Source organism: Panulirus ornatus, chromosome 47 (genome assembly GCF_036320965.1).
Source record: "Panulirus ornatus isolate Po-2019 chromosome 47, ASM3632096v1, whole genome shotgun sequence".
NCBI lineage: Eukaryota > Metazoa > Arthropoda > Malacostraca > Decapoda > Palinuridae > Panulirus > Panulirus ornatus.
The window spans coordinates 4,160,137-4,187,024 of record NC_092270.1 but is presented as its reverse complement, the minus strand read 5'-3'; the positions used below and the strand labels follow the sequence as shown (position 1 = coordinate 4,187,024).

General features: G+C 38.9%; 1 protein-coding gene across 1 annotated transcript in view; it reads left to right on the top strand.

Annotated features, from left to right (window-relative positions):
- The first annotated feature begins 213 nt into the window (after positions 1-213).
- The window catches only part of LOC139763452 (thimet oligopeptidase-like), a 46,667-nt gene continuing 19,992 nt past the window's right edge, over positions 214-26,888 (top strand). The window contains exons 1-10 of the mRNA XM_071689517.1: positions 214-403; positions 1,066-1,239; positions 2,511-2,650; positions 4,026-4,144; positions 7,272-7,441; positions 8,780-8,892; positions 12,411-12,630; positions 15,941-16,045; positions 21,641-21,763; positions 22,307-22,444. Coding sequence (XP_071545618.1) covers positions 263-403; positions 1,066-1,239; positions 2,511-2,650; positions 4,026-4,144; positions 7,272-7,441; positions 8,780-8,892; positions 12,411-12,630; positions 15,941-16,045; positions 21,641-21,763; positions 22,307-22,444 — 1,443 coding nt within the window. The 5' untranslated portion in view covers positions 214-262. The remainder of the gene's footprint in view (positions 404-1,065; positions 1,240-2,510; positions 2,651-4,025; positions 4,145-7,271; positions 7,442-8,779; positions 8,893-12,410; positions 12,631-15,940; positions 16,046-21,640; positions 21,764-22,306; positions 22,445-26,888) is intronic.

Below are 26,888 nucleotides of genomic sequence, written 5' to 3'. Positions count from 1 at the left end.
TGCTGTCTGTAGACAACATTGTATCGGAATCCCTCCCTCCTCGGTCGACTTTGGCTTCGTAAAATTTAGGTATGCGGGAAGATCTCTCCTTTTAGTGACATTCCGATCATTCCTAGTATGTAAATTAGATTGACAATCTCGTAAATCTAAGGAATTTTCAAGGTGGAGGCTGTGGCAGGAGAATTAAAGGAACTTTCTCTCCTGGACGGATGCTTGAGCCGTGGGATCCCCACCATCACCTGCCAGAGGCTGCCGTGGACAGATGAGTGTTGTGTACAGTGCCTTTCGTAGTATTCCTCTCGTATCTAAGACGGTGAGAGCCTGTCCGTCTACTGCCAATTTTTCAAGGTTACTCAAGGGCAGCAGAAAATCGGAATCCAGTTTCATCTGTAGATTACTTAGTGTAAGTTGAGCACTGTATGGCTCCCCCACAGGCTATCATAAATCCCTCTCGGCAATAACACATGGACTTAATCATCTTGTTCCATATTTTTTTTATTATTGTCCTGATGTATGGAAATGACATTCTATAATTGTGATCACCGTTGCTGTGCGTGTGTAATGAGAACTGTGGATAGAGTGAGTGCGTATTATCCAGTTGGCGGAGAGTGACCAATTGGAGAAACTTGCATTGCGTACACGTAAGAGGTAAGTTTTCTAGTTGACGGATGCCACCTTTGCAGGTGATAGAAATCAACGAAGCTTTCAGTAGTGCATCCTATAGGGGGGGGTGAGATTTTGATGTGTAGTACCTGTAACAACACCAATGTTAAAGTTTTTTGTGAAGTGGGCAGGGCTGTGAAGTGGAGGAAAATCGTGGGGAAAGACACTCAGAATCAAGAATAGACAGTATTTTATATATATATATATATATATATATATATATATATATATATATATAAATTTTTAAAGCTGTCTAATAGTTCTAATATTGTTCTTATTTTTTATGTTGCAGTAGCCTTTTTCGTGATTGCAGGGATGTATCATTCTCCATCACCCTTTAGAAAATTATTGCTCAGAATTTCAAAAGTTATGGCAGCAGTATTTATTCTTATCATTTTACAGATAACTAGCATCATGCCTACACCTCAGGGAATCAATGGGTTGTATGACTTTCGAAAAGTTACTCCAGATGATATAGAGAAGCAGACAGATGCTCTTATTCATAGGCAACGAACAGCTTATGATAGCATTGGTTCAACACCACTTGACAAAGTGACATATGAAAATGTCATAAAGGTAAGGAAAATCCTGAGGAAATGATCTTTTATTTTGAAAGGTGTAAATGTATTTCATAAGATTGTATTTGTGTTTATTAGATGGCCAGTTTGTGTTTTGAGTCAGTCCCATTCCTGCTACACAAATCTTCAAATGAAGACTCCCAGAGATTAAGGGTTCACTGGGTACTTCATGTTTAGTTTTGGAAGGCAGCTTCAAGTTCAAGTTATTCAAGTTATGCCTCATAGGCATCTTTGGTAACTCGTATTAAAGTAGCATTATTAGATTTATTTTTATGCCAAATTGTTTTCTACAGCTTTAGGGAGATAGTATCAGACACAGACAAAACAGTAGGCTCAATTGCACACTCGCATTCTCTCAGTATCTATATCATGCACCAAAAGTAGAGCCTGTTACAGTATTTACAGCCAAGCACCACAGAGTAAATCTGCAGATTGATGACATTAGGCCCTCCTGTGATCCATTATGATCCATTTCATTCTATACAGTGCATTTCATATTCGAGCATAGTGAGTTCCACTTAGAACCAGAGCATACTGGTTTTTCTCAAAAGACACAACACTTATGTAGTATTGATGAATTTCAGATTATTGACTTTATTTTTGTCCCTTTTTATGCTAAAAAGTGATAAATGACAGTCATTTCCAGCACTTTACAAATTCCACAAAATATAGCAATCAATCCAAATGAGCAACTTTTTACTTGTTCTCCTTTGTTTTGAGAGCTATAGACTTTTTTTCCATAATGTGATTAGGGAATCTTTTTAGTTCTTTGTTTGTTCATGATTGTATGCACAAAAGCTTATGTCTAGAGGCAAGTGGATTCTGCTATCTGGACATTGGGCTTAAGACAACAGATCTGTATTTCCCACTCTTCCTCCCACTGATTTTAGATATCTGTAATTTGTTGGTGCAGTTTTTACTAGCAGTATTGATCTAAGTTGGATTTTAGAAAGCAGTTTTCAGAATTATTTGCAGTGTTACTTGAGAATGAATTCACTGCACTTTGTAGCTTCAACATTCCATTTAGCAAAAGTTATTCTCCCCTTTAAAAAAAATGGTTTACTTAGCATATATTGATACATTTTTAATGGAATAGAGTTTCTTTGAAGCAGGATTGATATGCAGTACCTTCTATTCATATCACATGAGGGGCAGCTGTTGGTAAAAGATTTGAAATTTTCTTACACCTTAAATCAGATTTTATTGCAAAACTTTTTGAATGATAATTTTCTGTATACTGATCAGTCACTAACTTCATCCTTGTGACAGCATCTTGCAGACTTAATGGCAGAGAGAGCAACACTAGGGTCTCCATTGGATTTTCCTCAGCATGCAGCAACAGACAAAGCTGTGCGGGAAGCTTCTAGTAAGGCAGAGCAGAAGCTGGAGGAATTTGATGTGGAAATGAGGTATGTTCATTACAATAGAATTTAGGTATGTCACTGTTTCTGTTCAGGTTGATTTGTATATGCAATTGAAGTTCAGCTAGAAAACTGCTGGTAAAGTTAATGATAAGATATCGTTTTCCATGGAAGAAGCAATTATAGATGCATTTAAAGGTTTTTTGAACAGAAAGAATGTAAGTGTGCTCTTGCTGTTTTATTATTGTTGTAACATTATCTGTGTTTTTTATTCTGCATAGAGGGTGGGCCTCAGGTAATTGGCAGCATGTAAAGGTGTCTTGCAGATCCATCATGAAGGAAAGGTTGAAAAGCTGTTTCTGTGGAATGAGAGTAGGTAAATAGCAATTGAATGTGAGGTAGTATGGTAGTGCAGGCAGAGGGTGTTATGAATTGGTTGAAGTCTTTGCTAAAGAGGGGCTGGTAGCTGCAACAGATGCAAACTAAAAGTTCACTCCCAGATATCTAAAACACTTCAATTTTTCTCCATTCAAACTTACATCCCAGTTGATTTGTTTCGTAACCCTGCTGAACATGATAACCTTGCTCTTATTCACATTTACTCTCAACTTTCTCCTTTCACACACTTTTTCAAACTCAGTCACCAACTTTTGCAGTTTCTCACTCGAAACAGCCACTAGAGCTGTATCATCGGCAAACAACAACTGACTCGCTTCCCAGGCCCTCTCATCCCCAACAGAGTGCATACTCACCCCTGTCTCCCCTGTCTCCAACACTCTTGCATTTACCTCCCTAAACACCCAATCCATAAACAAATTAAACAACCATGAGGACATGATAATATTATTTTTATACTTGATTGCCATTTAGATTATTAGTATTTGGGATTTGCTGTGTTTTCAACCAAAATCCATATTTTAATGATTGATATCTATGCAGTTTCATCCATAATATTTTGGCTGATTTACTGCCTGAATGAAATTTTTGCAGAAGCCAAGAATGCTGTTGTTAACAAAACACTCTAGTTCAACCTAAAGTAGAACAGTAAAGATATATGGAGTAAATGGGTCATACTGAAATGATCTGAAGGTGCTGTTTTGAGGTCCAGTGTTAACAGATTGATAGTTTTAACTTTTGTCAAAATTCTTTTCTATTATGGATAGTTCCAGTTTTTTCTTTTTTTTACAAAATGATTTGGCGTCAAAACATTTTATATAAAATATACTTGGGAAACTGTTAACTATCATATTCATTTATCCATCTCTGCCTGAGTGTGGCAAGTGCAGGATACTAAAGATTTTTCCTGTTTTTATGCGATAGTATGTCGGTTAGCTTTGTATTTAGTACTTAGGGTTTCTAGATAAACCACCAAAATTGCAGTTACTAATGAGCAGTACCTTCATTTGAGATTTTAATGTTTCAGTATGCGGAAGGATATCTTTGACCGTGTGGTGGCCTTCAGAGATACCGTTAACATGGAAGGCTTCAGTGATGAACAGAAGAGGCTAATTGAAAAGCTCATCCTTCATGGAAAACGAAATGGTAAGTATATTGGAAAACATGATTCCTCATGTCTGATGAAGGTGGTAAATCTTGAGATTGAAAGTAGTGTAGAATTGAAAGAAAAAGTTGTCTCGTCATTTATGAACTGAAAGTAGTGATGTAGGTAGATAGTGTATATATTATTGTTAGGATTCAGAAAATAGTTTAAAGAATGAAGAGTTTAGGAAAGTATATAGCACAAGGAAATTATTAGAAAGATACATGAACAAAAGATTTTATGTGATATGGCTTTTTAAGTTGCATGGTAGATCATAGGCTGGTGGAGAAAACATATGTTACTGTAATTAGAAAAACAAGAGGAGGTAAACCACAAAAGAGATAAATGCAGTGAGTTAACTGTTAGGAAGTACAGGTAGTTTAGATAAGATCCTTGTTGAATTTCTTATTGTGTGATGGAGGTTCACTAATATCAAATACATTGCTAGTGGACTTCAGTGCATATTAAAGCATTTGGGTAATAAAAGATTATAGAGCATAGATATAAAATGTTTGGGAAGCCATTATTAGAAGTACAAGAAAAATACCTTAGAGGGATAACCAGCAATGACCTAAGATATGCAAAGCAGTGCCTATCTGCATACAATGGATCACACAAAGTTATGTTTCATAGCCAGATATGCAAAATATAAAATGAAATACGCAGGACTAACTCTTTGCAGTACTCTAGTCTGACCTCATTTAGAGTATTGTAGTCTGTTCACTTTTGATCACCAGACTTGATAGAAGATGAAAAAAAATAGAGCAGATACAAATAAAAGTGAAAAAGGTAAATTTGGTACTCAGAAATAAACCTGACTTTGAGAACTTATAGAAATTTTCAAATTACTAGATGATTTTGACAAACTAAATCATAGCAGTGTCCCCACATTAAAAATGTAGTGACCGAAAATATCGATATGAAGGGGAGGATATGTAATGCAAACTTAGGCAAAGGTGTTTTCAGCTGTAGATAAAACATTGGAAAAACAACTGGCAGATGTTGTCAAGGCAAGAACTGTCAATACATTCAGGTAATGATGAGGCAAATGTTTAATGATATTATTTATCATATGAATAAGCCTTCTCAAGAAGGGACAATTTGATGCATGCATATTTTTACTTACTGTATTAAGAAATAGACTTCTTTTCTCCAAAGTGCACTGTTAACTGTATTAAAATGGAATGTGATTACTATTCTGATTTTCCTTAGGAAGTCCTTTAGCATGGTACGCTATCTATACTGCAGTCCTTTAGCATGATGCTGTATCTGTACTGCATGGCTCTCCATATCTGTATTCCTGTAGGATGATGTGACAGAAGTAACAGTGGGTGGGAAGGAGCCTTCTTTTCTAAACTGTTTCTGACTGCTTGTAGTTCTCACAACTCTTTAATTGAGATTTTCTATTTCTTGAAATGAAAAATCCAGGAAGTACACATTTAATGATGTTCTGGCTCCACTTGCCGAGTAGATGAGACAGTGTTCAGAGCCATCTTGACCGTCATGAAGCAGTTGGGACCCACTTCATACCTTCTGACTCTGCTGCTAGACCTGTGTCTTTCTCTTTCTTGTTCTTTCAGTATTCTTTGTCTCTTTTTCATTAAGTAGAATGCCATCTTCCTGCATCTTTCCATGATGATCTTTATCTCTAAAACCCATTTGTCCAAAGTTGCTTCTCCTTTATGATATCAAGTTTCCGTATATGATCTCAGCCATTTTTTCCACTTTAAGAGCATTGTTTGCCCCTGCTGCATTACAAAAACACCTGTTGCCTACTCTTGAATCTTGTCGCTTCCAAAATTCTCTTCTATTTATAACTTTTCTTTTATATTTAATATATTTACCTATGAAATTAATAACCCCATAGATAATAATTTCTCACTTTCATGCACTGAATTCCTCAGTTCAAGAGATTTCAGTATATACCTCAAGGATTGGTAAGGCTCTGCCTAGAATGATCCCATTTGAGTTGAGGTCCTTTCATTTTCCTTGATAGTGATCTTGAAAAAGAGTAAATGATTAAAGACACAACTAATTACTGACTATCATGACCATTCTTTCAACACACTTGACCTCTTTTGTACCTGTTATCTCACCCAGCATGCTTTTACTATTTCTGAGCCCTCTGGGTCTTCCGACCAATGTCATAATTCTTTTACATCCAGTTTGGCATTTCCACCCCTTATTCCCTTCTCAGAATGTAACCTCTGGCACTGGTAGAGCTCAACAGTCATCTTTTTGCACCTTTCCTACTGACTTTGGGATAGGCATTTCTCTACAAATTTACTTAATAGTAAAATTTATGGATAGAGATGATGTGAACAGAGATATTGGTTGCGCTTGTATCATCTAGTGTATATAGTGTAAAAGTAAGAAGCTTATTTTTTTTAATAGATATGGAAGTTCATTTTTCAGTTTAATGCTGGACTTAGGGATGTGTAAAAATATGGTAATTTCATGGGTTTTATTATACTTGATCCATACCCGAGTGGTAATGAAGAAAGATAATCGCCATATTGTTTTATAGAAAGTTATATACAGTGCAAATGTGTTTTGTGAAGTTGTGAATTTACAGTAACCATGTTTGCACAGACTCTTTTAAGAGTGTGCTACAGACACTTTGACTAATTTAGATCCTCACTACTCTTAGAAACCAGTGCCTGAGGGAAGATTTGTGATCTGGGTCATTATACCAATTTTTTTATGGGAAGGTGGTGTAAATGAAGACATCAGTTTCTTATGACATTAAATTCGAGTATAGAGTGATAAAGTAAAAGGCCTTTGTATAACAAGAGAAGTAAGTGTTTCTCCCTAGTGAACTAAGTATTGGTTAAGGCTGTGAGCTGAGAGGCTTTATGCACCCAATCCTCCCCATCTAGATAGGAACAGATAGATGAAGTAATTTTTTTATATTAATATCATTTGCAGTAGACATCCCATATTAAGTATGGTAACATTCTTAATGCATATCTCAAAGGTTTGAGTTTACAGAAGAGGTCATTTTCATAAAAGGGAGTTATATATATTGAAAAGGTTAGTTTGATCACCTTACAAAGCTTAGAAAAGGCATGGACATTTTTTAAGATATTGTATTGAAATAGCACTGCTCTAAAAGTTCTTCAACTTCAGGTCTCCACCTCTCTGAAGAAATTCAAGTAGAGGTGAAAAAGATAAAGAAGCGTATGTCAGAATTAAGCATACAGTTTCAGCGTAACCTGAATGAGGACAATACCAAGTTGTTCTTCACTCAAGAGGAGCTTGCTGGCATGCCTGATGACTTTATTAATGAACTTTCTCAGGTACACTAACTATTTGGTTTACCTTTCTGTTTTATTGACTTTGCAGTGTTAGAAAATCAATTATTGGGTGTTGATGGAGTAATGAGCATGATTGTAAGGATATGTTTTCTGTTAGTCTTTACCACAAGTCACCAGTTTGGTATGTCACAGTTATAACTTTCGAGAATTAGGGTTCAGGGTTAAATAACATATAAGAATTTGTAGCTGTGACAGATTCAGAGAAAAAATTTGCCTCAATATAGGTTCTGGTAAACTCCCCTTCTTATATTTTAGTTTAAAAAGACGAAACAGAAAAAGCCATGCAGGGAGTACCCATCCTCCTCAAAGGCTCATTTTAGGGTGTCTAAATGTGTGTGGATGTAACCAAGATGAGAAAAGAGGAGGGAGTAGTAGTATGTTTGAAGAAAGAAGCTTAGATGTCCTTGCTCTGAGTGAAAGAGAACTCAAGAGGAGAGGGGAAGGATGGTTTGGAAATGTCATAGGAGTAAAGTCAGGAGTTGGAAAAAGAAGAGCTAAGGAAGAAGTAGCACTACTGATGCAGGAGTTGTGGGAGTCCATGAAACAGTGTAAAGAAGTAAATTCTAAAGTGATGCAGGTATGAAAATGAAAGTGGGTGGCAAGAGATGAGTGGTTATTAGTGTTTGTGCACTTGGCAATGAGAAGAAAGATCATAAAAAGCAATTGTTTTGGGAGCAGCTAAGTATCTCAGCACTTTTGATGTAAGATACTGGGGCATTAGTTATGGGTGATTTGAATGTGAAGGTGGGTATTGTGGCATAATTGGGGAGCATGGGATACTCATTATTATGAATGGAAAGAGAACTGAGTACAGGGAAATACTAGAATCCTCGTATTTGACAACCATGGAAGAGTGAAGTGTGACCTCATCACAACCTTTAAGTTTTTAAACCAGATTGACGATGTAGATTTTGAACAGGATTTCAGAAGGTGTCAGGATAGAAAAACTAGAGTGTTTAGCCTGAAATTAAGCAATAAGCTTGCTTTAAAAGAATGCACAGAAGTACCGTTATGATATAGGAGTGATGGATAGTAGACTTAAGAGAATATCGTAAATGAAGGGCCCCACAATAAAATTCCTTCCCTTTACAGTACAAAGTATTAAATTACATAAAGATAGATAATTACGCAGAGAACTGATCTTTTGTTGGTTAGTGTCCCATCGCTTTTGGCTCATGAAAGACAGATTTAGATAGAAGAGTGAAATTTGCTAATGATGTACTTTCATTGACAGCACAGTATATATAGAGAAATTGATTTAAGTCTATCTTGATATTGTGAGAAATTGATTTAAGTCTATCTTGATATTCTTTCATACAGGGAGAGGACGGCAAACTGGAAGTAACGATGAAGTATCCTCACTTATTCCCTATCACCAAGAAGTGCCGAGTACCTGATACAAGAAGACTCATGGTCACTGCTAGTCAGTCCAAGTAGGTATAGTTCTGCTTTCTGCATACTTTTTAGAAACTTATAATAGGCAATCATGCTCAGCAAAGTAAATATTTGTATATGGAATAATGGTGTATCCTTTTATTCCCCATCTCCAAGAAGTGCCAAGTTCCAGACACAAGGTTACTTATGGTTACTAATAGTCATTTTTTTAGGCAGTTATGGATGGTATTGCAATGGAATTTATTAAAGAAGGGGGTGACTGTATTGTTGACTGGTTGGTAAGGTTATTTAATGTATATATGATTCATGGTGAGGTGCCTGAGGATTGGCGGAATGCTTGCATAGTGCCATTGTACAAAGGCAAAGGGAACAAAGGTGAGAGCTCAAATTACAGAGGTATAGGTTTGTTGAGTATTCCTGGGAAATTATATGGGAGGGTATTGATTGAGAGGGTGAAGGCATGTACAGAGCATCAGATTGGGGAAGAGCAGTGTGGTTTCAGAAGTGGTAGAGGATGTAGGGATCAGGTGTTTGCTTTGAAGAATGTATGTGAGACATACTTAGAAAAGCAAATGGATTTGTATGTAGCATTTATGGATCTGGAGAAGGCATATGATAGAGTTGATAGAGATGCTCTGTGGAAGGTATTGAAAATATATGGTGTGGGAGGCAAGTTGTTAGAAGCAGTGAAAAGTTTTTATCGAGGATGTAAGGCATGTGTACGTGTAGGAACAGAGGAAAGTGATTGGTTCTCAGTGAATGTAGGTTTGCAGCAGTGGTGTGTGATGTCTCCATGGTTGTTTAATTTGTTTATGGATGGGGTTGTTAGGGAGGTGAATGCAAGAGTTTTGGAAAGAGGGGCAAGTATGCAGTCTGTTGTGGATGAGAGAGCTTGGGAAGTGAGTCAGTTGTTGTTCGCTGATGATACAGCGCTGGTGGCTGATTCATGTGAGAAACTGCAGAAGCTGGTGACTGAGTTTGGTAAAGTGTGTGAAAGAAAAAAGTTGAGAGTAAATGTGAATAAGAGCAAGGTTGTTAGGTACAGTAGGGTTGAGGGTCAGGTCAATTGGGAGGTGAGTTTGAATGGAGAAAAACTGGAGGAAATGAAGTGTTTTAGATATCTGGGAGTGGATTTGGCAGCGGATAGAACCATGGAAGCGGAAGTGAATCATAGGGTGGGGGAGGGGGCGAAAATTCTGGGAGCCTTGAAGAATGTGTGGAAGTCGAGAACATTATCTCCGAAAGCAAAAATGGGTATGTTTGAAGGAATAGTGGTTCCAACAATGTTGTATGGTTGTGAGGCGTGGGCTATGGATAGAGTTGTGCGCAGGAGGGTGGATGTGCTGGAAATGAGATGTTTGAGGACAATATGTGGTGTGAGGTGGTTTGATCGAGTAAGTAATGTAAGGGTAAGAGAAATGTGTGGTAATAAAAAGTGTGGTTGAGAGAGCAGAAGAGGGTGTTTTGAAATGGTTTGGTCACATGGAGAGAATGAGTGAGGAAAGATTGACCAAGAGGATATATGTGTCAGAGGTGGAGGGAACAAGGAGAAAAGGGAGACCAAATTGGAGGTGGAAAGATGGAGTGAAAAAGATTTTGTGTGATCGGGGCCTGAACATGCAGGAGGGTGAAAAGCTTGCAAGGAATAGAGTGAATTGGAACGATGTGGTATACTGGGGTCGACGTGCTGTTAATGGATTGAACCAGGGCATGTCAAGCATCTGGGGTAAACCATGGAAAGTTGTGTGGGGCCTGGATGTGGGAAGGGAGCTGTGGTTTCGGTGCATTGTTACATGACAACTAGAGACTGAGTGTGAACGAATGGGGCCTTTGTTGTCTTTTCCTAGTGCTACCTCACACATGAGGGGGGAGGGGGTTGTTATTTCATGTGTGGCGAGGTGGCGATGGGAATGAATAAAGGCAGACAGTATGAATTATGTACATGTGTATATATGTATATGTCTGTGTGTGTATATATATATATGTATACATTGAGATGTATGGTATGTATATTTGCGTGTGTGGACGTATTTGTATATACATGTATATGTGGGTGGGCTGGGCCATTTCTTTCGTCTGTTTCCTTGCACGTCCTCGCTAATGCGGGAGACAGCGACAAAGCAAAATTAAAAAAAAAAAGAAATGAAATATTAAGTCACTCATCAAAGTAAATAGATATGAATTAATCATAACCCCTGAAAGTGAAGGATGAGATCAAACCCAACTAAAAGATGGCATTTTTAAATGCAGTAAGTTGTTATATTTTCCTTTATTCTTAAGTAGAATTATTGATTTTAGTGGAATGGTATTGATTAATTAATTAGCTAATCATATAAACCCTGACCCCCTTTTTTTTGGACTCCTGGAGGTACAAGGCTGCACTACAATTGGTTGTAGGGAATTGATAAACTCTTTGAAGTGAGAAATTCTTTGACAGGATTGTACTCCTTCTGTCCATTGGCAGTGATACAACTTAGCCTAAAGTGACTGTACAGGAGGTTACACCTCTTTTAATTGGAGTCTGGTAATAATGTGGAGAGGTATCATCCCACCAAAACACTGCAAGTTGCCAGTTTACATTGATTCTATTTTCTGTGGTACAATGGTACAACATTAACACAAGGGAACACTGTGATAGAAAGAGGGTGTACAAATCTGTGTGATTGTGTTAGGATTTGAAAGTCTGTGAATTGTTTACGTCCGATGAGTGGGATTTTTTCCGTCAAACATGTTGTGTTTTGTTAAGTTTCATTAAAGAAAATTATCTAAACTCCTACTGGAGTATGATTACTCCTTCAGGGATATTATTAGACTTGTGGACGTGGAAGGATGGAGTGAAAAGGATTTTAAGCGATCTAGGCTTGAACATGTAGGAGGGTGAGAGGCGTGCAAGGAATAGTGTATCAGATCATGTGGTATACCGGGGTCGACGTGCTATCAATGGGGTAAACCATGGAGATGTCTGTGGGGCCTGGAAGTGGATAGGTAGTTGTGGTTTTGGTGTATTACACGTGACAGCTAGAGACTGAGTGTGAACAAATGTGGCCTTTTTTGTTTGTCTTCCTGGTGCTACCTCACTGATGCAGGGGATGGCGATGTTATTTCCTGTGGGGCAGGGTGGCACCGGGAATGGATAGGGGAGAAAGAATTTTGAGTAGATGACATTATTTGTACTTTTGTGTGTCATATATAACATTAGGGAGCCTGTAAGAGTAGAGTATCAATGTTTGGTAGTTGCTTCTCAAACTGTACTGATTACCTTCAGTGGTTGGGAATTAGTTGTTTTTAGACTGTACTGCTTTTCCATTATAGTCATGTGATTCAATAACCCCCTTTTTTTGTGTATGTGTTTGATTATCTGTTTGTACTGTATGGGAAGGATGTTTTACTCGTGTGTGTGTAAACATATTTTCTCCCCAAAGCAGCGACTCTGGCAAGTCTACAGGTAGTCTGAGCTTTGTAAGTATCATATTGTTTAGCTATTGATATATAGTGAACCATTTTTAGTGAAATTACATATTTTTGTTTGTAAATTGTTATTCCCGTTGTTCATCAGGTGTATGGAAGAAAATACCCCAATTCTTGAGGAACTGATTACTCTGAGGCAAAAGCAAGCAGACTTGTTAGGTTATAAAAATCATGCAGCATACATTGTAGAAGAGCGTATGGCCAAAACTCCCAAGACTGTAGCTCAGTTCCTTTCTAGTCTCTCCGAAAAGCTCCAGCCTTTGTGGCAACAAGAGAAGGCTGTTATGCTCAATCTCAAGAAAGAGGAGGTAATTGTGACTTGTCTTTTCTTGTTATAAGGATATAGTAAAAGTCTCGATATACTTGGTGACACTTCAGTTGTCAAAAAAATTCAGACTGTAAAAGGAAAAGATATTTTGATTTTGGCACAGGATATCCTGCTGTGTCCCATTATACACTAGTATGTCTTTGCTGTTAAAACTTTTTTCTTTGCCTTTTCCACTTATTTCATTTCCCTTATGCATAGCTTTCTAGCTAATTCAATGTGTAGTCATTGATGGAGCAGTCCCCAAGGTCTGTTGGCAGTGGTGTCATTTACTCTCATTATTAATCTCACCATAAATGATCTTGGCTCTTCAACATCTAATTAACCACATTCACTGATATGCATATGAATCTTCTTAAGTACTTCAACTCATTTATTTTCCTCTCCTAACTTTAATACTCATTCTGTATCTCATACACAATACATCTCTCTTAATTTGGACCTGTGCAATATCTGAATGGGGAAGCAAAAACCTGGTTAAATCTTTTGGTTCTAGCATGCATTTTTTCCCTACATTTCTTTCTAAATGTCATTTTTTTCTCCCTGTTGATTTTCAAAACAACTCAATTCATCCCAGAAATAACAGAATGTTAGGCATAATGATATTCACCAATCTTTCCTAGATACCCTATCTATCTATGTCTCTGACACCTGTTCCCAACTGGAATCCCTAATCCCTTAGAGGGGTGGCCACAACAGTTGTCTCCATAAATAGTGAACTCCAGTACTGCTTCATAGCCTTTAGTGCCTCACCTTTAACAGGTCACTGGCTGAGGGCAACTCTAGCGCAGTGTTTGCAGATGCTCCTTCCTGTTGTTCCTTTTGACTACTTCTATCTAATGCTCCTGCCTGTTGCTCCTACTGACTACTTCTATCAAATGTTTCTTCATCATGCTCCCACAGAATCAGTACAACAAAATTTGCTTCCCAAAAACACCTTAAGAGGCCTGATTGATTTGTTTATTCTTTTTCTTACTCTATTTCCCTCTCATCTGAGATGGCCATTACTCTATTTCCCTTTCATCTGAGATGGCCATAACTGGGACATGTTTTGCCCTTGCCATGTTGGTCATTGAAAGACGTAACAATCTAGAAAGATGTACATGCACAATATGTGACATTGTATTGATTTTGATGACATAACCCCAGGACCCCTTTTACAGAACTCCTACTGCTTCAAGGCTGCTCCACATCCAGTAGCAGAGAAATAATGGACTCCTTTGGAGTGAGAAGTACTTCAATGAGTGTGTACTCTTTTTTGTCTGTTGATGAGTATACAGCTTCACTAAAGTAACTTTCTACTTATGGCATGCCATCATGTAGGTAGACTTTGGTAATGCCAGAATATTATACCTATATTTTTTCTTTCATACGTGTGTGCCATTTCCCATGTTAGCAAGGTAGTGTCAGGAACAGACAAAGAATAGGACTCATTCTCTCACATCCATTCTCTAGCTGTCATGTTCAATGCACTTTCAACCACAGTTAGTCAGTGAAATGGGTATATGTAAATAATGAGATGGCCTTGATTATGGTATTCAGTTGCCCTTGCAGTTTCAGGTAACATAAAAAAAAAAAAGGCCTCCGTCACTACCCACCCCATCCAAACAGAAAAAACAACCATGGTGACATCGCACACCCATGCCACAGACCCACCTTCACCTGGAACCACTCATCTTCCTCTTTAGATACTCACACACATGCTTTACCTCTCTTGATGAAAACTCCTCTCTGCTTCTATTAGCATCCGTCCCACACTATATTTTTTTGTAAAATTCCCTCAAAACATCTCTATCAGCACTATCATGTGCTTTCTTTGGGTCCATAAATGCCACAAACAAATCCTGCTGTATGTTTACATATTTCTCACTTTTTCTTAAAAGCAAACGCTTGATCCACACATCCTTTACCATCCCTGAAACCACTGTGTGATGCTGTATATATCCCTTCATCCTTTCAATCACTGCTTTTCAGTACAGCTTACAAAGTACATTTGGGGAAAGAGCCACTTGAAGAAATGTTACAGTATGCTGATATTTAACATAGGTTGATCGTGATTGATTTGAGATTGGAGAGCTATATTACAAAGTAAAACTAGTATATACAGAGGAAAAGTATGATCTTTTCATTTTCAAAAAAAAAGAAAGCAGAAATGTAGATGGCAGTGCAGAGAAGTGATTAAAAGGATATGTTACAAGAATGTTGGTATCATGATTAAAGAAAATATTGGTAACATTATAAATGCAAAAGCAGTATTGTGTTAAAAAAACGACTATTGAATAGCAAGTAAACCATCAAAAGGCAGATTGTTATCTTTGAATTTCTGAACTCTGGGATCTGGGGATCAAGGAATTCAAATAGAGACTTGAAGGGTATGAAGGAATGGGTGACCGAGAAATATTGTATGAATTGAAGATGGTCATAGGTGCAGTATTAGTGCATATCTTTGTGGTTGGCATTCTGTTTGAAGAGGGAGTATGAAAATTGGAGAGAAGACAAGGGAATCTTTGTGTTAGATGAATTGAGCCGACTGTTAAAAGCAGGTAGATGTTGACTGATTTGTTCAGAGAAAATATGGGAAAGAAGACCACTTTGCTTGAGAGACTGACCATTGCCCATGATAGTCATTGAATAAAAAATTTACGATTTTCTTAACCCCCTTAAGCAGGCATAGGCATGTTTTTGAATAATGAATGTCAAGAAAAGGAAAACAGTGTCTCTTATGAAATGAAAGAATTTCATATAAGAATGAGAAAGCAACAGAACAAAGTGAAATAGGCTTCCGTTTTCCCCAGGATAATGGTGAGAGTGTATTGCTAAGATAGCTCTCAAGAACTACACAGCCTGATGTCTATATATTCCTGTGTCAGGGGCCTTCCTCTGCCCACCTATTTACTCATCCTTATTTAGATATTCTTGTATTTTGATGCATTTCATGTTTTACATCATCTTCAGTCAGATAATTATCAGCAGATTAATCATCATCTGGATTGCTTGACTCCCCATTGTCATTTGCATATACCAGCTTATTGTAACATTTTCCCAATGCCATGGTTGAAAAACTTGTGTAATTGTTATATAATGGGCCACCTCATGCCACCACTTTAGATCACCTGAAATGTAATTGGTGCAAAAGCACAGATTGTAGATCTGTGTAGAGCCCCAACCCACCCATCCACCCACCAGACAACAGAAATTTATGTGAGGTTTAGTCATTGGGTTAAAATGATTGGTAATTTTGATGCATCACCCAAATTGGATTTTTTTTTTGATTAATTTCCTTTTTCCATCAGTGTGAAAAGTACAACTATGAATACTCTGGTAAACTGGATTTCTGGGACTTCCGTTATTATATGAACCAGGTGGAAGAAAAGATGTATGCTGTTGACCAGAATGAGGTAAGGAACAGATTATTTTTATTTGTATTATAATAGGTGTCTCTGCACAGTCATCTTTTTCCAGCTCTTTGACTTTCAACACTTTGACACATAACGGTTTCATTTTTCCCCAAAACTACTACAAACTTTCATACTCATCACCTAAGAAATGATTAGATGGTCCATTGCCAACCCTTTCTGCACAGTCATATTTAGCAGCCTCTTCTTTCCATGCCTTTATTTTTATAATCCAATAATGCCAATTGATTCATTCACCTACATACAATATATTATGTATACCCCATTTTAAACCTGATATTTTCAACTAGATTTTATTAATAGTTTCCTTATCTCCCTCTGCACACAATTGTACAAGCTTCTTCCCATTTTCCTTTATGCTAAGGACCCCATAACCTCGAATTGAGCCCTTATTTGCTGCATAACCCACTCTTATAATCAATTCCCCTCGCACCAGGATATAATCCCATGCAAAGAGAAAGAGTAGATGAAGCAGGGGTGGAACGTAGTAAGGGAAAGAGTTCCTACGTGTGTGGATGAAGTGTGTAGCTTATAGAAGATGGGCTGTGGACTTAGGAGAATGAGTGGCAAAAGGATTTGAATTAGCGGTGAAAAAGTAGAGAGGAGTCTGGACATTATCAGCAGGGAAGGAGTGTGAATAATTGTTCGAAGTAAAAGAGAAAGGTATATTTATATTTATTTATTATTTATTATACTTTGTTGCTGTCTCTCGTGTTAGCGAGGCAGCGCAAGGAAACAGACGAAAGAATGGCCCAACCCTCCCACATACACATGTATATACATACACGTCCACACACCCACATATGCATACCTATACATTTCAACATATACATATATATATACATACACAGACGTACATATATACACAGGTATATACATATATACACAGGTATGAGAGCTTAAAGATTATGCAGATGAGAGCCAGGGTGAGAACAGAAATATGTGTAGGAAGGAGGTGAATAGCATGAGGAGAATGAGAAAATGAATGGGAGTGACAGTAAGGGGAGTGAATGGGGAAGTGATAACAGGCAAGAAGAGGTGTATTACAAACAAAGAAATGGCCTCATTTGCTCACATGCATTCTTTAGCTGTCATGTGTAATGCACTGAAACCACACCCACCTATCCACAATTAGACCATGCAGACCTTTGCACGGTTACCCCTGGTTGCTTCATATTTCTTGGTTCTGTCCATTGACAGCATGTCACCCCTTGTATACCACATCCTCTCAGGTTACTCTATCCCATGCATTCCAGTCACTCTACTGCATATTGATACCCTGAACACTTAAAATCTTATTCGCTCCATCCTTCCATCTCCAGTTTGGTCTTCCCTTTCTCCTTTTTCCCTCCCCTTCTTTGTCAACCTCTCCTAATGCATTTTGTATGACGAAGAAGGGCCACATTTATTCACAGCCATTACCTTGCTTTCATGTGTAATGCACTGAAACCACAGCTCCTTCACCACCACCAGGCCTCACATACATTTCCATGGTTTACCCAGGATGCTTCACATACCTGGTTCAGCTCATTGACAGCTTGTTGATCTCAGTATACCATATTGTCCCTGTTCTCTCATTCCTATACATGCCTTTCACCCCCCTTTTATGTTCAGACTCCAATCGGTCAAAATCTTCTTCATTCTATCCTTCCATCCCCAGCTTTTCCCCTCATATCTGACACATATATCCTCTTTGTCTACCTTTCCTTTCTTTTTTTCTCCATATGTCCAAACTATTTCAGTGCTCCTTCTTATGCTCTTGCAGCCACACTCTTTTTACTACCACACCACTAACTTACTCTTTCATTACTTACTCGATCAAACCACCTCACACCACATGTTGTCCTCAAACATTACATTTCCTGTTGGAAAGGATCACAATTTTTCGTGTGATCAAATATATTCGTATGAGTCCCATACATCCACCCTCTTCCGTGCAGCCTTATCTATAGCCCATGCCTTGCATCTATATGATATTATTAGGACTACTGTACCTTCAAACATACCCATTTTGCCCTTCCAGATAAAGTTCTCTTTCCACATATTCTTCAGCACTCCCAGAACCTTTGTCCCCTCTCCCACACTATAGCTCACCCTCTTCTGCTCTCTCAACCACACTCTTTTTATTTCCACACATCTCTCTTACCCTTACATTACTTACTCGATCAAACCATCTCACACCACACATTGTCCTCAAACATCTCATTTCCAGCACATCCACCCTCCTGCGCACAACTCTATCCATAGCCCACGCCTCGCAACCATACAACATTGTTGGAACCACTATTCCTTCAAACATAGCCATTTTTGCTTTCAGAGATAATGTTCTCGACTTCCACACATTCTTCAAGGCTCCCAGGATTTTCGCCCCCTCCCCCACCCTATGATTCACTTCCGCTTCCATGGTTCCATCTGCTGCCAGATCCACTCCCAGATATCTAAAACACTTTACTTCCTCCAGTTTTTCTCCATTCAAACTTACCTCCCAATTGACTTGACCCTCAACCCTACTGTACCTAATAACCTTGCTCTTATTCACATTTACTCTTAACTTTCTTCTTTCACACACTTTACCAAACTCAGTTACCAGTTTCTGCAGTTTCTCACATGAATCAGCCACCAGCGCTGTATCATCAGCGAACAACAACTGACTCACTTCCCAAGCTCTCTCATCCCCAACAGACTGCATACTTGCCCCTCTTTCCAAAACTCTTGCATTCTCCTCCCTAACAACGCCATCCATAAACAAATTAAACAACCACGGAGACATCACACACCCCTGCTGCAAACGTACATTCACTGAGAACCAATCACTTTCCTCTCTTCCTACATGTACACATGCCTTACATCCTCGATAAAAACTTTTCACTGCTTCTAGCAACTTGCCTCCCACACCATATATTCTTAATACCTTCCATAGAGCATCTCTATCAACTCTATCATATGCCTTCTCCAGATCCATAAATGCTACATACAAATCCATTTGCTTTTCTGTCTCACATACATTCTTCAAAGCAAACACCTGATCCACACATCCTCTACCACTTCTGAAACCACACTGCTCTTCCCCAATCTGATGCTCTGTACATGCCTTCACCCTCTCAATCAATACCCTCTCATATAATTTACCAGGAATACTCAACAAACTTATTATTATTATTATTTCTTCTTCTTTCTTTCATACTATTCGCCATTTCCCGTGTCAGCGAGGTAGCGTTAAGAACAGAGGACTGGGCCTCTGAGGAAACATCCTCATCCAGCCCCCTTCTCTGTTCCTTCCTTTGGGGGGAGAGAGAGAGAGAGAGAGAGAGAGAGAGAGGGGAGGATTTCCAGCCCCCCGCTCCCTTCCCTTTTAGTCGCCTTCTATGACACGCAGGGAATACGTGGGAAGTATTCTTATTATTATTATTATTATTGTTATTATTATTAGTATTTTTTTTTTTTCATACTATTCGCCATTTCCCGCAATAGCGAGGTAGCGTTAAGAACAGAGGACTGGGCCTTTGAGGGAATACCCTCACCTGGCCCCCTTCTCTGTTCCTTCTTATGGAAAATTAAAAAAAAAACGAGAGGGGATGATTGTGTGAAAGAAGAAAGTTAAGAGTAAATGTGAATAAGAGCAAGGTTATTAGGTACAGTAGGGTTGAGGGTCAAGTCAATTGGGAGGTAAGTTTGAATGGAGAAAAACTGGAGAAAGTAAAGTGTTTTAGATATCTGGGAGTGGATCTGCCAGCGGATGGAACCATGGAAGCGGAAGTGGATCATAGGGTGGGGGAGGGGGCGAAAATTCTGGGAGCCTTGAAGAATGTGTGGAAGTCGAGAACATTATCTTGGAAAGCAAAAATGGGTATGTTTGAAGGAATAGTGGTTCCAACAATGTTGTATGGTTGCGAGGCGTGGGCTATGGATAGAGTTGTGCGCAGGAGGATGGATGTGCTGGAAATGAGATGTTTGAGGACAATGTGTGGTGTGAGGTGGTTTGATCGAGTACGTAACGTAAGGGTAAGAGAGATGTGTGGAAATAAAAAGAGCGTGGTTGAGAGAGCAGAAGAGGGTGTTTTGAAATGGTTTGGGCACATGGAGAGAATGAGTGAGGAAAGATTGACCAAGAGGATATATGTGTCGGAGGTGGAGGGAACGAGGAGAAGTGGGAGACCAAATTGGAGGTGGAAAGATGGAGTGAAAAAGATTTTGTGTGATCGGGGCCTGAACATGCAGGAGGGTGAAAGGAGGGCAAGGAATAGAGTGAATTGGATCGATGTGGTATACCGGGGTTGACGTGCTGTCAGTGGATTGAATCAAGGCATGTGAAGCGTCTGGGGTAAACCATGGAAAGCTGTGTAGGTATGTATATTTGCATGTGTGGACGTATGTATATACATGTGTATGGGGGTGGGTTGGGCCATTTCTTTCGTCTGTTTCCTTGCGCTACCTCGCAAACGCGGGAGACAGCGACAAAGCAAAAAAAAAAAAAAAAATTATTATTATTATTATTATTATTATTCTATTTATTTTTTTTTACTATACTTAATCACTGTTTCCTGCATCAGCGAGGTAACGCCAGGAAAGAGACGAAGAGTGGCCTATCCACTCCTGTACATACATATTATACATATCAACATATACATACATATACATGCACAGACATATACAAAGTTACACATATACATATTCCTACTATTATTATTATTATTGTAGTAATTATAATGATAAGTATTAATCGTTTCCTTTGTAGAAGTCTTCTTCAGGAACTGATGAATGGCCTCATTACCTCACAGCTCTCTCACTGTTATGTATAATCCATTGAAAGCAGAGCCATCTATCTACAGGCAAGCCCCACAGACCTTTACATGGTTTCCTATAACTGACTCATAAGTCTTGGTCCAGCCCATTGACAGCATGTTTCCCATGCTTGCCTCACGTGAACCTTCCTGCATTTTCAAACCTTGAGCCCTCAAGTGTTTTTCATTTTATCCTACCACTTCCACAGTTCCCCCTTCTCCTTGTTCCTTCTGCATCTGACATGCATACCCTCATAGTCACACTCTTCTTACTCATCCTTTCCATATGTCCAAACTGTTTTAGCACATCTTTTTCTGCTCTCATACATTCTCAGATTACTCCATCACCTCTCTGTTGCTGTACCATTGGGACTACTTATCTTTGCCCTTGCAGACAGTGACCTCTCATTCCACACATAGCTTATTGCACCTTAGACCTTCATCCCTCACCCATTCAGTGGCTTATTTCAGCTCCCATGGTCCCATATCCATGTCCTCTCCTTTAAAATTCACAATCTGACCATCCTGTCTCTCACCACTGCTGAACTTCAAAAACCTACCTCCTATTTACTATAAGTCTCAGCTGTCTCCTTTAAAAACAGACTTCCCAACCTCCGAAACCAGCTTCTGTAGTTTCCCATTCAAATCTGCCCACACCAGAGCTGTGCCATGACATAAGTAAAAGCCATCTGCTTTCTTCCCTGGAACCAAGCACTTTTCTCTGCAAGTATATGGATGTGGTACTTTGCAAGTGAATGTTTAATAGAGAAGCATTTCTTTAAATTAATTTCAACAGGTGCGGCAATATTTCCCCTTAGAGCAAGTTACATCTGGTTTGCTGGATATTTATCAAACACTGCTGGGACTCCAGTTTACTCAGGAATCTGATGCAGATACATGGCATGAAGATGTTAAATTGGTAAGTTGAATCTTGGTTATACAATTAAAAAAATTTTTGTGCTGTATGCTAATGAAGCCACAAATAGGTTTCTGATTGGCTACGTGTTTTTGTAGGAGATTTTTTTGTTTTATTACATTTGACTCTGTTTTGAGAACAAAATAAGAAACATGCATGAGGTAAGGATATAGAAATTTAAGAGAAAAGTAATTAATGGATGAAAAACACCCCTATTAACCCATGGTTAGAAATTATATAATGCACATGGCATGGGAGATAAACAGTATCATTAAACAAACTAGATGTGATGAGCACTATATGCTGTCCCTGGCTTTCGTCAAAGTCTCATCACAGGTGCTCTTAGGCTGATACTCTCTCTTGGTTATTAAACAAATAAAGCCATGAATTTGCCTGGTAGTTTCATTTTTCAGAGAATAGTTGAATCTCATAAGAGTATGAAGGGAAGCCTCATTTGCCCAGTAGTTTCATTTTTCAGTGATAAGTTCTATTTCATAAGATTATGAAGGGAAGGGTCATGAAACTTCTTTTATTGTTTCTTTTCAGTATCGTGTGAATGATACTAAGACTGGGGAACACATGGGTTATTTCTTTTTAGACCTTTACCCTCGTGATGGTAAGTTTGGACATGCTGCCATCTTTCCCCTCCAGCCTTCATGTATTGCAGCAAATGGTGAACGACAGGTGAGAAAATGTCTCGTATTTTTACCTCAGTAACACTAGAAATTAGGTAAGACACTTGATGTATTAGGATTTTCAAGTCCATAGATTGTTATTTTTTTTTCTTAAATGTTATTTTTTTTCTGAAACCTTAATGAGCTTTGAATTCTTTTTGCTTTTTGCTGTGTCCCACATTAGTTGATTTTTTATTTATTTATTTTTTTTCATACATACTCTCCTTATCCCTCATTAGTGAGGTAGTGTTGAGAACAGAGGAGTGAGCCTTAGAGGGTATATCCTCACTTAGCCCACCTCTCTGTTCCTTCTTTTGGAAAATTATAAATGGGAAGGGAGGTTTTCCAGCCCCCTGCTCCCTTCCCTTTTAGTCGCCATCTATGACATGCAGGGAATATGTGGGAAATATTCTTTCTCCCCTATCCCCAGGGATAATTAGTTGAAATAGCACCAGAAATAGTTAAATTTTTAGAAGAAAAATCTGTTGGCTCCTTCCTCTGTTCCTTCTTTTCAAAAGTGATGGTTCAGTTGGGTATAGTTTTCAGTTCCTGATCCCTCCCTTCTTAGTCATGTTCTACAATATGTGGTTCAGTTGGGTATAGTTTTCAGTTCCTGATCCCTCCCTTCTTAGTCATGTTCTACAATATGTGGTTCAGTTGGGTATAGTTTTCAGTTCCTGATCCCTCCCTTCTTAGTCATGTTCTACAATATGTGGTTCAGTTGGGTATAGTTTTCAGTTCCTGATCCCTCCCTTCTTAGTCATGTTCTACAATATGTGGTTCAGTTGGGTATAGTTTTCAGTTCCTGATCCCTCCCTTCTTAGTCATGTTCTACAATATGTGGTTCAGTTGGGTATAGTTTTCAGTTCCTGATCCCTCCCTTCTTAGTCATGTTCTACAATATGTGGTTCAGTTGGGTATAGTTTTCAGTTCCTGATCCCTCCCTTCTTAGTCATGTTCTACAATATGTGGTTCAGTTGGGTATAGTTTTCAGTTCCTGATCCCTCCCTTCTTAGTCATGTTCTACAATATGTGGTTCAGTTGGGTATAGTTTTCAGTTCCTGATCCCTCCCTTCTTAGTCATGTTCTACAATATGTGGTTCAGTTGGGTATAGTTTTCAGTTCCTGATCCTCCCTTCTTAGTCATGTTCTACAATATGTGGTTCAGTTGGGTATAGTTTTCAGTTCCTGATCCCTCCCTTCTTAGTCATGTTCTACAATATGTGGTTCAGTTGGGTATAGTTTTCAGTTCCTGATCCCTCCCTTCTTAGTCATGTTCTACAATATGTGGTTCAGTTGGGTATAGTTTTCAGTTCCTGATCCCTCCCTTCTTAGTCATGTTCTACAATATGTGGTTCAGTTGGGTATAGTTTTCAGTTCCTGATCCCTCCCTTCTTAGTCATGTTCTACAATATGTGGTTCAGTTGGGTATAGTTTTCAGTTCCTGATCCCTCCCTTCTTAGTCATGTTCTACAATATGTGGTTCAGTTGGGTATAGTTTTCAGTTCCTGATCCCTCCCTTCTTAGTCATGTTCTACAATATGTGGTTCAGTTGGGTATAGTTTTCAGTTCCTGATCCCTCCCTTCTTAGTCATGTTCTACAATATGTGGTTCAGTTGGGTATAGTTTTCAGTTCCTGATCCCTCCCTTCTTAGTCATGTTCTACAATATGTGGTTCAGTTGGGTATAGTTTTCAGTTCCTGATCCCTCCCTTCTTAGTCATGTTCTACAATATGTGGTTCAGTTGGGTATAGTTTTCAGTTCCTGATCCCTCCCTTCTTAGTCATGTTCTACAATATGTGGTTCAGTTGGGTATAGTTTTCAGTTCCTGATCCCTCCCTTCTTAGTCATGTTCTACAATATGTGGTTCAGTTGGGTATAGTTTTCAGTTCCTGATCCCTCCCTTCTTAGTCATGTTCTACAATATGTGGTTCAGTTGGGTATAGTTTTCAGTTCCTGATCCCTCCCTTCTTAGTCATGTTCTACAATATGTGGTTCAGTTGGGTATAGTTTTCAGTTCCTGATCCCTCCCTTCTTAGTCATGTTCTACAATATGTGGTTCAGTTGGGTATAGTTTTCAGTTCCTGATCCCTCCCTTCTTAGTCATGTTCTACAATATGTGGTTCAGTTGGGTATAGTTTTCAGTTCCTGATCCCTCCCTTCTTAGTCATGTTCTACAATATGTGGTTCAGTTGGGTATAGTTTTCAGTTCCTGATCCCTCCCTTCTTAGTCATGTTCTACAATATGCAGGAGATAATATGAGTTGTATTATTTTTGCCATATTGTAAGGGATAGTTTGATATTAAAGGGCTGAACCAGGACATATGGAGCAGTCAAGAGAAACCACAGAAAGGTTTGTGGGGCCTGGTTGTGCATATGGGGCAGTAATTTTGGAGCAGTGCACATGACAGTTAAGAGAACAGATGTGTGTGAATGTGGCCATTTTCATCATTTGTTCCTGGTAGGAAATGGCACACACATATGAACGAAATAAGTCCAGCCACCACATATCATAAAAGTTCTCTACTCAGCAGCATGAGTTGCATATTTTTTATATCCAGTACCTCACAGATCATGTTATCTAGGCTCATTATAACATTCAGTGGTTTCTCTTTCATACAAGTTCTTTTGGAAAGAAAATACAGTATAACCTTTGAGTTCAGATTTCAACAGCTCAGAAACCTCAAAAATTCAAATAATATCAGGTATTATTACATAACTCCAAAACTCAGAATCTCCAAAAATTTAAGAATTTGTATCACTGCAGGTGACAATCTTGTCAATCATATGAGCTTTTCATTATAGTTTACCGTATTCATTTATTTATTTATTTTTTTTTACTATACTTAATCACTGTTTCCTGCATCAGCGAGGTAACGCCAGGAAAGAGACGAAGAGTGGCCTATCCACTCCTGTACATACATATTATACATATCAACATATACATACATATACATGCACAGACATATACATATATACCCGTGTACATAATTCATACTGTCTGCCTTTATTATTCCCATTCGCCACCCCGCCACACATGGAATAACAACACCCTTCCCCTCATGTGTGCGAGATAGCGCTAGGAAAAGACAACAAAGGCCCCATTCGTTCACGCTCAGTCCTCTAGCTGTCATGTAATAATGCACCGAAACCACAGCTCCCTTTCCACATCCAGCCCCACAGAACTTTCCATGGTTTACCCCAGACGCTTCACATGCCCTGGTTCAATCCATTGACAGCACGTTGACCCGGTATACCACATCATTCCAGTTCACTCTATTCCTTGCACGCCTTTCACCCTCCAGCATGTTCAGGCCCCGATCACTCAAAATCTTTTTCACCCCATCTTTCCACCTCCAATTTGGTCTCCCACTTCTCCTCGTTCCCTCCACCTCTGACACATATATCCTCTTTTCAATCTTTCATCCCTCATTGTCTCCATGTGACCAAACCATTTCAAATCACCCTCTTCTGCTCTCTCAACCACACTCTTTTTATTTCCACACATCTCTCTTACCCTTACATTACTTACTCGATCAAACCATCTCACACCACACATTGTCCTCAAACATCTCATTTCCATCACATCCACCCTCCTGCACACAACTCTATCCATAGCCCACGCCTCGCAACCATACAACATTGTTGGAACCACTATTCCTTCAAACATAGCCATTTTTGCTTTCGGAGATAATGTTCTCGACTTCCACACATTCTTCAAGGCTCCCAGAATTTTCGCCCCCTCCCCCACCCTATGATTCACTTCCACTTCCATGGTTCCATCTGCTGCCAGATCCACTCCCAGATATCTAAAACACTTTACTTCCTCCAGTTTTTCTCCATTCAAACTTACCTCCCAATTGACTTGACCCTCAACCATACTGTACCTAATAACCTTGCTCTTATTCACATTTACTCTTAACTTTCTTCTTTCACACACTTTACCAAACTCAGTTACCAGTTTCTGCAGTTTCTCACATGAATCAGCCACCAGCGCTGTATCATCAGCGAACAACAACTGACTCACTTCCCAACTCTCTCATCCCCAACAGACTGCATACTTGCCCCTCTTTCCAAAACTCTTGCATTCTCCTCCCTAACAACGCCATCCATAAACAAATTAAACAACCACGGAGACATCACACACCCCTGCTGCAAACGTACATTCACTGAGAACCAATCACTTTCCTCTCTTCCTACATGTACACATGCCTTACATCCTCGATAAAAACTTTTCACTGCTTCTAGCAACTTGCCTCCCACACCATATATTCTTAATACCTTCCATAGAGCATCTCTATCAACTCTATCATATGCCTTCTCCAGATCCATAAATGCTACATACAAATCCATTTGCTTTTCTGTCTCACATACATTCTTCAAAGCAAACACCTGATCCACACATCCTCTACCACTTCTGAAACCACACTGCTCTTCCCCAATCTGATGCTCT